The 11553-nt window shown below is 44.8% G+C and overlaps 1 protein-coding gene across 1 annotated transcript; it reads left to right on the top strand.

Moving 5' to 3' along the window:
- Positions 1-2050: 2050 nt before the first annotated feature.
- elmod3 (ELMO/CED-12 domain containing 3) lies at positions 2051-11325 on the top strand. The gene is made up of 13 exons (XM_036526804.1): positions 2051-2123; positions 3579-4544; positions 5543-5614; positions 5820-5897; positions 6138-6210; positions 7499-7561; positions 7909-7997; positions 8108-8231; positions 8398-8520; positions 8782-8912; positions 9222-9298; positions 9532-9659; positions 10151-11325. Exons 2-13 carry the CDS (start codon positions 4509-4511, stop codon positions 10387-10389), a joined length of 1233 nt encoding a protein of 410 aa, XP_036382697.1. The 5' UTR covers positions 2051-2123; positions 3579-4508; the 3' UTR covers positions 10390-11325.
- The last annotated feature ends 228 nt before the right edge of the window (positions 11326-11553 follow it).

Raw genomic sequence — 11553 nt, 5'->3', positions numbered from 1 at the left:
CAGTGAAAACTGGCAAAATCTGCAAGGTTGTGACTGAAATTTACGTTTTTAGTGAATGGTTACTTTTCATTGACTTGGGGGACCTAAGACCCTATTTGCTCATGACCAATGAAAATAATTAAAGAAACTTCAAAACCGCTTGATATCCATATACAGGAACTCTAAAGAGAAATTACAATGACAAGGAGCGAGGAGTGTGCATGCTCCGAGTGTCTCCAAGAATTGTGGTAAACCAAGGGCAACCAAAAAAGCTGAAGGCTAACATAGTGCATAATTGTGTATTAGACAGAAAGAGTGGAGAAGCCATTTCATGTAATAAAATATTGATGGAGGGAAATGTTATCAGAGGGAAACAAGTTATAAATATATTATTAAAATACTCCACACAAAGGCAATCTTGGATTTATAGCCAACTCAACAAACAATAATAATTAACTAACAAATCATATTTTAGGTCAACATTTCAACCTTACAGTGAACCCAGCTTTAAATAAAATGGGCAAAACACAAACCAAAAGACAGCATCTGCATTAATCAAACTAAACTGATAAGAAGAAACATGAAGAAACACTTCATTTTTTAAAACCTTCTCATGGATAATTTATTTCTTAACCTCACAAGAATTAATACATTTACAATTGTACTATCCACTCTAATATAAGATCATAGCCGAAATCAGACATTTTTGTCTGTATCTGTGAAATGCCTGAAGCCAATACACTAGTAATTATATAACTTGGTTATAAAAAGAACCAAATCCAAAAACAAATAAATGAGTGTATCAATAATTTCACAGAGATAGCATGTACAGTTTGGGAAAGTTTTAAATGATGAGAACTAATTAAAACAGCAAGTCAGAACAAAAAGGTTTAAGCTGATTGTTATGCTTGTGCCTGTGTCAGATTCTCTACAGTAAAATTCAAAGAGAAAAAGCCGACTTTGACCTAAACAAAGCTGTATGAATAATCATATATGAAAGAGGGGACAGTAATTACCCAGGATCTCACAGAAATAAACACAGCCTTTGTCAGATTTTTTTTTTTATTTTGGAGATATGTTCCTCAGAAATACAAGACTACACAAACAAGCTTGAGAATTTCCTTTCAGACATTAACATTCCAAAACTAATAGATGAACAGAAAAGGACATTGGGAAAAATATAACTTTGCAAGAAGCAATTAATACCATTGACTATTAAAAATAAGTCAATGGTATTGGCTGGGTCCAGATGGAATTATTGCAGAATTATGTAATTGTGTTGTATTGTACCTCACTTGTAAGTTGCTTTGGATAAAAGCGTCTGCCAAATGAATAAATATAAATGTAATGTAAAATCAGCTGTTGTGCCATTATGATTTAATACACATGGACCAAACACGCATAAGGAAACGTGTTTGGATACTGGCAGAAAAATATTCTTTTTTATCAACTTACAAAAAGCCACACTCACTTGACTATTTCCAGTTTGTCGTCTACAAGAATAAATTGGTGGCTGACCTCAGTGACAGCAGACTCTGGTATCAAGAGGTTGGTTCTCATTGGAAAAAAAAATGTTTTAGGCACCTCGGAGACACCATCAGCTTCACCAACTCATGATGCCACAGATTAATTGTCTTTTTGGTTAGTAACGGGCTTTTATTTCAAAGAAGGTTCCAATACATACCATGACGTTGCACAGGAAAGAATAGGTGTGACTCACATGGAACTGGACAAACGTTTTTTTTTTTGGTAAAAAAAAAAAAAAAACTGTAAAGCATGGAATAACTGGGGCAGACTGCTGTGATGAAATGATTTGCGTTACTTGCGTTATGAGCTAGGTTGACTAGGAACTGGGGATTGCGAGTAATGAAACTTGATATTTTGGGCGTCTTGCAGAGCAAATGTTGCGTACATTCACCAGTCAGAATTATCTGATGGACAATGAGAACTGAAGGAGCCATCCAGACTATTTAAAGATCAGTAAACCTGTGCAGCACTTGCGCAGCGTGACGCTCTGAAACGCATCGCAGATATTTAAACCGGAAGCATGCAGCGAGCAAACTACGATTCCCAAACGCTCCCTGGAAATTACTGTAACTATCGAAGGGGGAAGGGGAGCAGAGATTGGAGGGAGTGAAACTGAGGTAAAAAAAATCTGTGATTTAATATCAGAAATAAGGTAAATACAATAATAAGAATAGTCAGGAGACTGAAGGAAAGTGTATTTAAATACGCGTTGTCCATAACTAAAAAATATGTCGCAATACTATACACTGCCAAAGTAAATGCATTATACTGCTAACGTTGTTAGCCGCTCTCAGTCAGAGGGATTGTGCAAAAGATTTAGCCAGTTAGCTACCTAGCCAACCGCTAGCGTTAGTTATATAGCTAAAGTAGATAGCCAGCTATATAATTTACATAAAAGATTGATTACCATAACAATGTGCATAATTTGCAGATGAATGTAACCCAGGAAGTGTTAATTTAAGTCTCAGGTAGCTAGCGATTCTGAAACTATTCCGTTTTGATATTCTTTTTTTGTGTATCTCAAATAGTAACATTAGCGTATGTCGCTAGCCAGCGCATATGGGGAAAAAAAACATTTTCCAAAGCGTTAGCTTGCTAACGAGACAGGTCAGTTTTTATGACTAGACGTGAATTTATTTTATGTTTGCTAATGTCAGCTCGACTAGCTAGATATGTAAGAGCTAACGGTAGATACGATAACATATCCTGCGCAGCTAAAATTAGTAAGGAGTGTGAAATCTAGCAGTCAAATTTAAGGTGAATACATTTCGCTGTGTAGCTGGCTAGTTAGCCATATTATGATTTTTATACTTACTAATGTGTACTAGATACTAGCTTTTAGCTACCTAGTTTAGCTGGCTTGACAGTTAGCGAGCCAGCTAGCCAGCCATTTCCCCTGAAATGAGCTTCGAGTTTCTTTAGCCATCAGGCTGGTGAGTAGCTAACCAGCCTGATGGCTAAAGAAAAGGTTCAGAATATGACTGAGGTGAATTTGCTAGCTAACTGGCATGCAGGAAATAAAAGCTTTGCAGACGTTATATTAGCTAAAAAGTAGCTTGCTGCAGAATAGACTGCTAGTTGGTGTCGCTAGCTGTAGCAAATTAAACTGTCACCACCGGAAAATGGTCCCACTGTCATTTATCACTATGCAGCGTTGTCTGCAAATTTGGTATCTTAGCTGGTGTAATCACTGCTTAGATATAAAGTGGATGCAGTATGCTGTAGTGGTTGGGAAACACCTTGTAACTAGGTTGCTGGTTTGATTGCTAGGTGGGGCACTGGCGTCCTACCCTTGAGCAAGGTACACTAAATTGTTTAATGTTAGTGAATAGCTACCTTGCTAAATACATGGATGCTATCTCAGTCACACTGGGTAAATGTGTCTGCCAAGTAAATGATAAACAGACATTTACATCCTGCTAAGTTCAACCCAAAATGTACAGTTTAACAACCATGGCTCCAAAAGAGCTGACATTAGTTCGGTCTCTGTTATTACTATCATGAATTATTAGTCCTAAAATTTGCATTTTTGTCAGAAATATTTATACATATCTCCTTCTACTCATTTGCAGGTATGCCTTAAGAGGGCAGCTTGACCAGGACGTCTCTTGGGACGGCCGCTTCCTTGCTCTTTGAGTTCCAGCTTGTCAGACACAAAGCTGTAGTTAATTGTAGCTAACTGTCTCCTTCAACCTCCTTGGTGGTGGCACTGAAAAGAAAGCTTTGCTTTCGACTGCCATGATGCATGAACATCTGTTCCTGACCAAAATGGGCCTGGACCAGGAGAACTAAAGGATGATGGCACCTTTATAAATGGGTCCTGACACACTTGAGCCAGTGTAAGTGAATTCCACTTGGGAAGTCTGCTGGCACCCAGGACGTCCTGATAGTGCCAACGCGATGAACCTGTAGGTGAAGGAAGGGCACGCTGCAAGCCAGTCTCCCTCTCTGGTGTCATTTTCTCACAGATGGCACTGCTGAGTGGGCCCACGGACATCACAGGGAATCCTGAGAGGGAAGCAAGGGAGGGGAGTCAGTGGTGCCTGATGCACTAATGACAGACTGACACATCTCTGCAGTCCTGGACAGAGGAAGGTTAAAGAGGGTTTGTTCAAAAGGCGGCCCTACTTGTCCTATTGTCTTTGGCTCAAGGCAGCGACCGCCTTGTGGTCGCAACTCAGAACGGTTGCACTGAGAGCCGATGGCTTGCAGCATGGACTTCAGCCCTTGCCCCCTCCCTGCTCTGTAACACCTCACCCCTTGTCAGAGGCGACTGGCCCATGCTGAAAGAGCGCTTGGCGGCATAATCTACTGAAATCACTTTATAGCTCTGCCGTTGGGTCAGGGCGGATCTACAGCGGCTGTGTGTGGAGGTGGTGGAGACTCCGAGTGATACGTACCCACTCTGAACACTATGTGCATCTTTGTGTCACCCGTCCATCTCATGGACTCGGTGAGTGAAGACGGGCTTTAGGTGGCAGCTGGGATTGTGGGCTCAGGCCATGGAAGGGGACACCATCGTCACAGCACGCACAGCGGTATGTACTTGAACCTTGGATAAGCTCCAGGGTTTAACCTTTAGCTCAGTTTCCAGAGTCCTGATAAACTTGAAACGGGCTGACTGCAGTGTGTTGGAGGTGGCATTTGTTGCTCTTTCATAAAGTCACAGTATACCTTGATACTGAGTTACTGTAATTCCATAGCTCAGCAGAAATTTTGACACCCATTTCAACCTTCTTCTGCATACACACGGCACAAACTGCAAGCAGCCTCCATATTTAATGGTCTGCTATGTCACTAGATGAAGTGGAGGAAAAGAAAAGGGAAATTAAATGTACTGGCCAAGCGCTTCCTCCACACCTGTGCTGCTCTCAGCTTCATAAAGTAAACGGTTTACCCTCTGCGTAGCAATAATCTTCCCAACCTCTTTGAACCGGTGCCAGATCACAAGGTGAGAGGGCAACTGTCCGATCCTAACCCTGCTTGTGCCAAATATTTACAATCCACCAAGCCTCCATGTGCTGTAGGCATAAGGTGACATTGATACAAGCATATAGAATGTTTTATTTTTTTGTAATGGTTGAAAAAGTATTTTTGTTTATTAACATCCTTTTTGGTCCCTTGGTGTTTTGTCCAGAACAATAATAGTTTACCTTAGAGCCATCAATGAACATGTATGTTTAATCAGAGTTTGAAATGAATTTTTTTTCAGTTTTCTAGAAAAAATGTCAAAAGGTTCTCTCAAAAAACAGGTGTTTGAAAATGAACATCAGAAAAAGTGTTTAGTTTAATTTGCCAAGTACTCATGTTCTCACAAGTTGCACACCAGTGATTTTTAAAAGCTTGGTACATGCAAATGGATCGCTCTTTGTTTTATGACTGAGGTGCTGTTAAAACTGGTTCTGAAGGGTGTTCTTCAGGTACAGTATGAAAAGGGATGTCCACGTCATGCTGTGCAGATTATGCAGCAGATTAGATGAAGCAATGTGTATTGCTTTGATGCTGCCCTCTTCTCACATTGGGTGACGCTTTGCAGGGTTTGAATGGCTTATCTCAAGAAAGTAAACCGGTAGAGGATCTAACCAACGGCCGCTCCAGTCACAAACCTGTAAGTACAGACTAAGAGGCAAAGCGAGACCACAACTTCATATGTACACTGAAAAGGGGAATCTCCAGTATGGTAAAATAATATTTACATATTGAGAGGGAAGTTAAAGGTTCGCTCGAAGTTGGAGTGTAACCAGAAAGGAGCTGTTGTTGCAGTAATGGTTTCTCAGTGTGTGCAACGCTCTGATCTTTCTCACTACCCACAGGGACTGAATGGATTGACCTCCGAGGGCCACGGCCTCAAAGACCATGTGAATGGCAGTTCAGCTCTCAAGTCTCTGCCGGTGAGTGAGTGAGCAGGTCATGCCAGCAGGCTAAGCCTAGACCCAGGCTGTGTGCCGTTGAGCTTGTTCCCCTGATAACATACCAGACAAGTTCAGTTATGCAGAGTGACTTGAGGCAGAGGAAATTCAGGCAGCGAATATGATATCAGTGTTACTGAAAACTAAGATATACTTTCATTGGTAATAAAAGTAAACTTGTGCAGTTTGTGCTTTACTCAGTGTTTTGTTTTTTTATTACAGATTTCAGCTCTGAAGCAGAATGGACTGTTGCAGTCTCTGGCAGCAGGAGGGGAGCAGCAGCCAAAGAAGGAAGGTGCGTTCCTCCGGTCGTGCTCTTTGTTTCCATGTCACCGCACAAAGCAAAAAACCATGTTGATGAATGACATGAACTACATCTCTGTCCATTTACCTTTTAAAACCATAAATAATAACCATGAGAGCTTCTAGCTGTCAATTAGCTTCAATTAAGCAAATTCATATTTTTGCCCAGTATGAGGGGTTGATGACCTACAGTTCATCAACAGCACTGTCCTCAACTCATAAATCAAAAATATATTGCAATATACCAAAAATGGTAGTCGTTTACATATTTTAAATACACTAATGGAGCTAAAATGTATTCTCTAAAATATACATTCTCATATATATATATATATATTGTGTGAGAAACTCACACATAGGGTCATTTTTTAACCTCTGAGTGATTGCGGAGCTCAAAACACAACCAAAACTGAATTGCTTGTGGATGGGGTCCTCAACATAGTTACCTCATACGTTTCATGGATGGAGAGCACAAAACATTGTACTTTCTGTATGCTCCAAATCCGGGGGGGGGAAGAGAACAGAGTTGCCGTAGAAGAGCTGGAGAGAACAATGAGTGATAATCTATGTGTTGTTTATTTAATTTATGTTTAATTCGTGTACCATGCAGCCTGATATGATGTAACGGGCTGAAATTGATCATTTAGGTATTTCAGTGCTTTTAACGTTGGAAGGAAATCAAGTGAAATGGAGCTGGCGTAATTCCTGCGTCTGGGTGCAGCGCAGACCCAGGCGGAGCTCACGCTCTCGCTCCATTTGTCGAGCTTCGTTGAGAACATGGGCTCTCAATCATTTTTGCAGACTTGGGGGGCGGGGGGGGGGGGGGGGGGCTTAGGTGTTAGGATCGAACTGTAAACCACATTTTGCGTTGAAGCCGTTCTCCCTACTTCCTCTCCGGGGCGAATCGCGGTTGTTCGCGTATGCCGCGGACTCTGAACGTGAAACCAAACGCGCATACACGAATGCTGTCGTGCAGTCGGCGCATGATTTTGTTTCTCCCCCCCTCGTGAGAGAGAGGCGCTGCACACGTGTGAACGCAGACGTGCGAACTTCCCTCGCTCCCCGAACGACAATTCTCTGTGTCTTAGTTACCAGCCTTCTTAACCCACTGGGGAGTGGAGGTTGTTGGCTGTGGGAGTGAATGGAGGTGGAGGGTGGACGGCTCCGGGTTGGGGATTCTGGGGGAGAGAGCGGTGCGGTGAGACTCCTGGAGACCCCGCGCCAGGGCAGGATGAGCCGGTGGCTGAGCGGCTTCTCCTCACAGAAATTTGTGGTTGCAGAGGAGAGTGCCGAGGTCCAGCAGGCCCGCCAGCAGTGGGAGGCTCTGGAGAGCATCCAGCCAGGTGAGCTCATCTTCCCCACGCACCTGTATGGAGACAGAATAGCTCTGCTGGGATGCAGAGCACATTTATTTGCTTGAAGTTGCACTGATGGACAGAGTGGCGATGGTACATTTTATTGGTGTAAAGGTCCGTAATGCTTCTTTGAGTTACAGTATTGTTAACATACATATTTTGTTATGTGAAACTGTTGCCATGGAGAATGATGTTACTGCTGTAGCACGTGCTGATGTGGTTATGTAATAGCGTGTGACGTTGCTGTGAAGTAGATGTATGATTGATGCAGAATACTGTGGTGCTGTGTGCTGTTGCTGTGAAGTATTGTGGTTTGAGTTTGGTCTTCCTTGCAGCTCTCCCTGAGGACTTGACTCCCACCCCTCTCATCTCCTTCAATGAGGCCCTGCAGCACTTCCAAACGACTGACCTGTCTGAGCTCCTGGTAAGCACCAAGCCCCGTACCCCTTGAGCAAATGACCCTAAGACAGAGGATATGGAGTAATGGGCTGTTAGCAGGGATTGACCGGGGCCTGTGTGTTCGCTCGCTTTCAGAGGAACATCCAGCCCACCCTGCGCAGAAGCGGCCTGGCCGCCATCACGCACTTCCTCTTCGGGCCGCCCCGGCTGCACCGCGAGCTGACGGAGGAGAGGGACCTGGTGTTCGCCATCGCCCGCTGTGAGTGCCCCGCCCATCCCCTCCCCCTTCCCATCCCCTCCCGCGGCCACCCTCGGAGCAGCGGAGCTCGCTCGTCACGTTCCGCTCGCCCGCATGCCGCCTGCCTTTGGAACGGGGCCCAGAAGTGAGACAGGATGTTCTCACTGCTATTAACCTGGCTTTGCAGGCTCCCTGGACAACAGCCAGAAGGTCCACACTCGGGTCTTACAGACCATCTACAAGAGGCTGACGGGCAGCCGGGTGGATTGCCCCCGCTACGGTCCGCACTGGGAGACGGTGGGCTTCCAGGGTAAGAGCTGCCGAGGACACACAGCTCTGTGTGTTGCCGTGCAAAGTGAATTCTCAGTAATGACAGTGGTGGTGGTCATTCCTTCTGGTACTTGTATGAGGGAATCGTGTTTTCCGCTTAAGTGTGGTTGTTGTTGCTCATTTTACTGTTTTGTTGTGCGTCCCTCTCCGTATATCTGTATGCATGTGTTGCATGTGTGTGCATCTGTGTGTGTGTGTGTGTGTGTGTGTGTGTGTGTGTGTGTGTGTGTGTATCCTGCAGGGACAGATCCTGCGACAGATCTGAGGGGGACTGGATTCCTGGGCCTCATGCACACGCTGTACCTGGTTATGGACCCAGAGATGCTACCCTTGGCCAGAGACATCTACAAACTGTCTCAGCACCCCACGCAGGTCATCATTTGCCGCCTAAAATGACATGTACTGTATATTGTAATGTGAAGGGAAGGTACTGGTATAACCCCTTCTGGGGCGTCTTACTCTCCTGCACTATCCTATGTATGTCTGTATTACTTTTAAGTATTTCTTGTTAAACAAATCCAGTCAGACAGCACATTTTTTTAACATCACTTTTTTAACCGTCCCAGTGTTGTCGAGGAAGACCCCGATAGTGTGAGGCCTGGCCTGAATGTGTCAGACTGATGCACCCTACAGCAGGTCTCCTCTCTGGGTCTCTACCTCTGTCTGTCCTTCTTCCCCCAGAACTTCCCCTTCAGCGTGATGTCCTTCAACATTACCCGCATCGCGCTCCACGCCCTCCGAGAGGAAGCCCTGACCAGGTGGGTTCACCACTCCCTTTCAAGCCACTCTCAGACCAGCACACACAGCAGCCAATCCAGGAGGCCTGTGTCCAACCCTGAGCGTATTATTTAAAGCAACGCTGCTTCATTCAGTGGCTCAGAATTCTACAGCTTGCAGAGGCAAGAGTCCTGAGCAATCCTGCTCTTGTTTTGTCGGCGTGTCTTGGGGGTTCATCATTAATTTCTCCATTTCTGTACCTGATCTCTGTTAGGGAGTGTAACCGACGGCAGCAGGTGGTTGGGGTGCTGAATGAGTTCTACGTGGCCACTTTCCTGCACCTCTTTCAGCTGTGGAAGTCCCAGCAGAAGACTATCTCTGACTCAGGCTTTGTGTTGAAAGGTAGTGGCAGGTTTTGAAGATTTCTGCAGGTTGCAGTTGGTTGACCTTAATTCTTCAGATATGAGACACTGTTCTGTCCAACAATTTCTTCTGACAATCCAAATGGAGAGGTGCAAGCTGCTTGACAACTTGCAAAAGAGGTGCAAAGCATTTACAGGTAGAGATTCTTTGTGCCATTATTCAAAGATTTCTGTCTTCATTATTAAATGGCTTCTCCTTCTCCATGTATCAACTGTCTAATCTTAGAGTTTTACTTTAATAGTGCACTATTTATTCATGATGTCCACCTTAATTCCTCTCTCCCAGTGTGAGAGTTTATAACTTTTATTCACCTTTTAGGCAGGTATAGTGTATTACTGATTATCCAGTTGGTGAGTCTGTGGAGGCTACTTAGACATTTTTGTGAGACTAATTATATCAGTGGGTATTTTGCGGGCAGTTGCACTGATTGTGTAGACTGGCTACAATTTGTGTTTCTTTTTTTGATACAGAAGTGGAAACCTTTGCCAAAAAGAACCCCAAGCAGATCCTAAGGCGCTTGGAAGGGTTCCTGAAAGAGAGGCGCGCAGGGGGAGGGGTGAGAATGTCACCCGACACCCCTTCCCACAACCCGTCCCCTCGCAATGGAGGGCCTCGCCTTGGGCCATCAGGAGCCAGGGGCAAGGAGATGAATTTCACTGGTGTGTGTGAGCTGCCACCAGAGATGGAGGGGGAGGCCAGACTAATCTGAGAGAGAAACCCCGCCCTGGGAGAACTTGCACCCTCACGGCAGATAGTGCCCCCAAGCACTGATCCAGGGTCAGCTAGTGTAACCCTAATCCTAACCGCCAGCTGCTTGGTGAACGAGACCTGGGGTCAGTGCTTGGAGGCACCGTCTGTCTGCACTGACCTGGGCCGTCATGGCTCTCCCCCTCCATCTGTGAACATGCTCCATCCTGCAGAGACGGGGAAACTTCCTGCAGCTCCTCCAAAGGCTCCACAGGTCAGGACTCCAGCTCACAGAGGGTTCCCGTCCCACCCCACCACATGGCTGTCCAATCACACTGCACGTTCAAACCTCTTCAGTAAACTGTACGCTAGTTTCAGAGCAGGGGTGCACAGATTTTTGACACTGAATATGCTCTTGTCCAATCTGTGTGACATACTGCCTTTCCTTCCACCTTCATGAACAACAGAGGCTGATATTCTGGCTACTTTTCCTTCCTAATATCTGTCTGCAGATGTATACATAGTAAGAACCAATACAAGGGCAAAAAAAAGTTATTTATATGAGAAATTAATGCCAAACATCGGCCAAATTTGGCCCATGGGCCTTAGTTTGGATGTGCCTGTTTTAGAGTGTCCCTGCAACCCTGTTGGTAGCATTAGCCAAAAGAAAACATGGGTTATTTTTTTCCAGTGTTATCGTTCAGTCCTTTAGCTCCACAGGCCTGGGAAAGGAAAAAAGTAAATGAAAAACACTAAAACTTCAAAGTCAAGGAAGAATCACTTTATTGAGATTTGCAAAGGAAAGGCCATGCTCTGTCCGCTGAGCCAGCTGATAGAGCAGATTAAACCTCTGTGTGCTGTACAGTGTAGGAGTGTGATTTGTGGGCTCTCGGAGGGGGGCCTCTGAGGAGATAGCCAGGAAGCTGCTGCATGGAGTCTAGCCACATGGAAGTGGAAAGGAGTCCATTGAGGTAGTCCTAAAACTGAGCTCAGAGGAAAGGTGTGGGGGGGGGGGGGGGTGAGAGCACAGTGCCCATGGATAGGACTGTAGAAGCTCAGAGAGAGAGAAGCTCTTCACACAAAGGGCCTCTCTTTGTGGTTTCTTGACAAACTGTAAAACAAGTTTTCCTTCAGGGTGTGGAGGCTTGTATTTCAATTAGACTGGTTCAGTTGTAACTCCTTCTTT

This window comes from Megalops cyprinoides, chromosome 4, assembly GCF_013368585.1.
Source record: "Megalops cyprinoides isolate fMegCyp1 chromosome 4, fMegCyp1.pri, whole genome shotgun sequence".
Taxonomy (NCBI): Eukaryota; Metazoa; Chordata; class Actinopteri; order Elopiformes; family Megalopidae; genus Megalops; species Megalops cyprinoides.
This window is presented reverse-complemented; position numbering and strand designations above follow the sequence as displayed.

Bases quoted from the DNA above. Each gene is read 5' to 3' on its own strand.
- elmod3 (XM_036526804.1), top strand. From the start codon at position 4,509: ATGGAAGGGGACACCATCGTCACAGCACGCACAGCG. The intron at 5,898-6,137 runs GTGAGTGAGTGA...TTTTTATTACAG, and splicing joins CAGCTCTCAAGTCTCTGCCG to ATTTCAGCTCTGAAGCAGAA. The intron at 9,660-10,150 runs GTAGTGGCAGGT...TTTTTGATACAG, and splicing joins CTCAGGCTTTGTGTTGAAAG to AAGTGGAAACCTTTGCCAAA.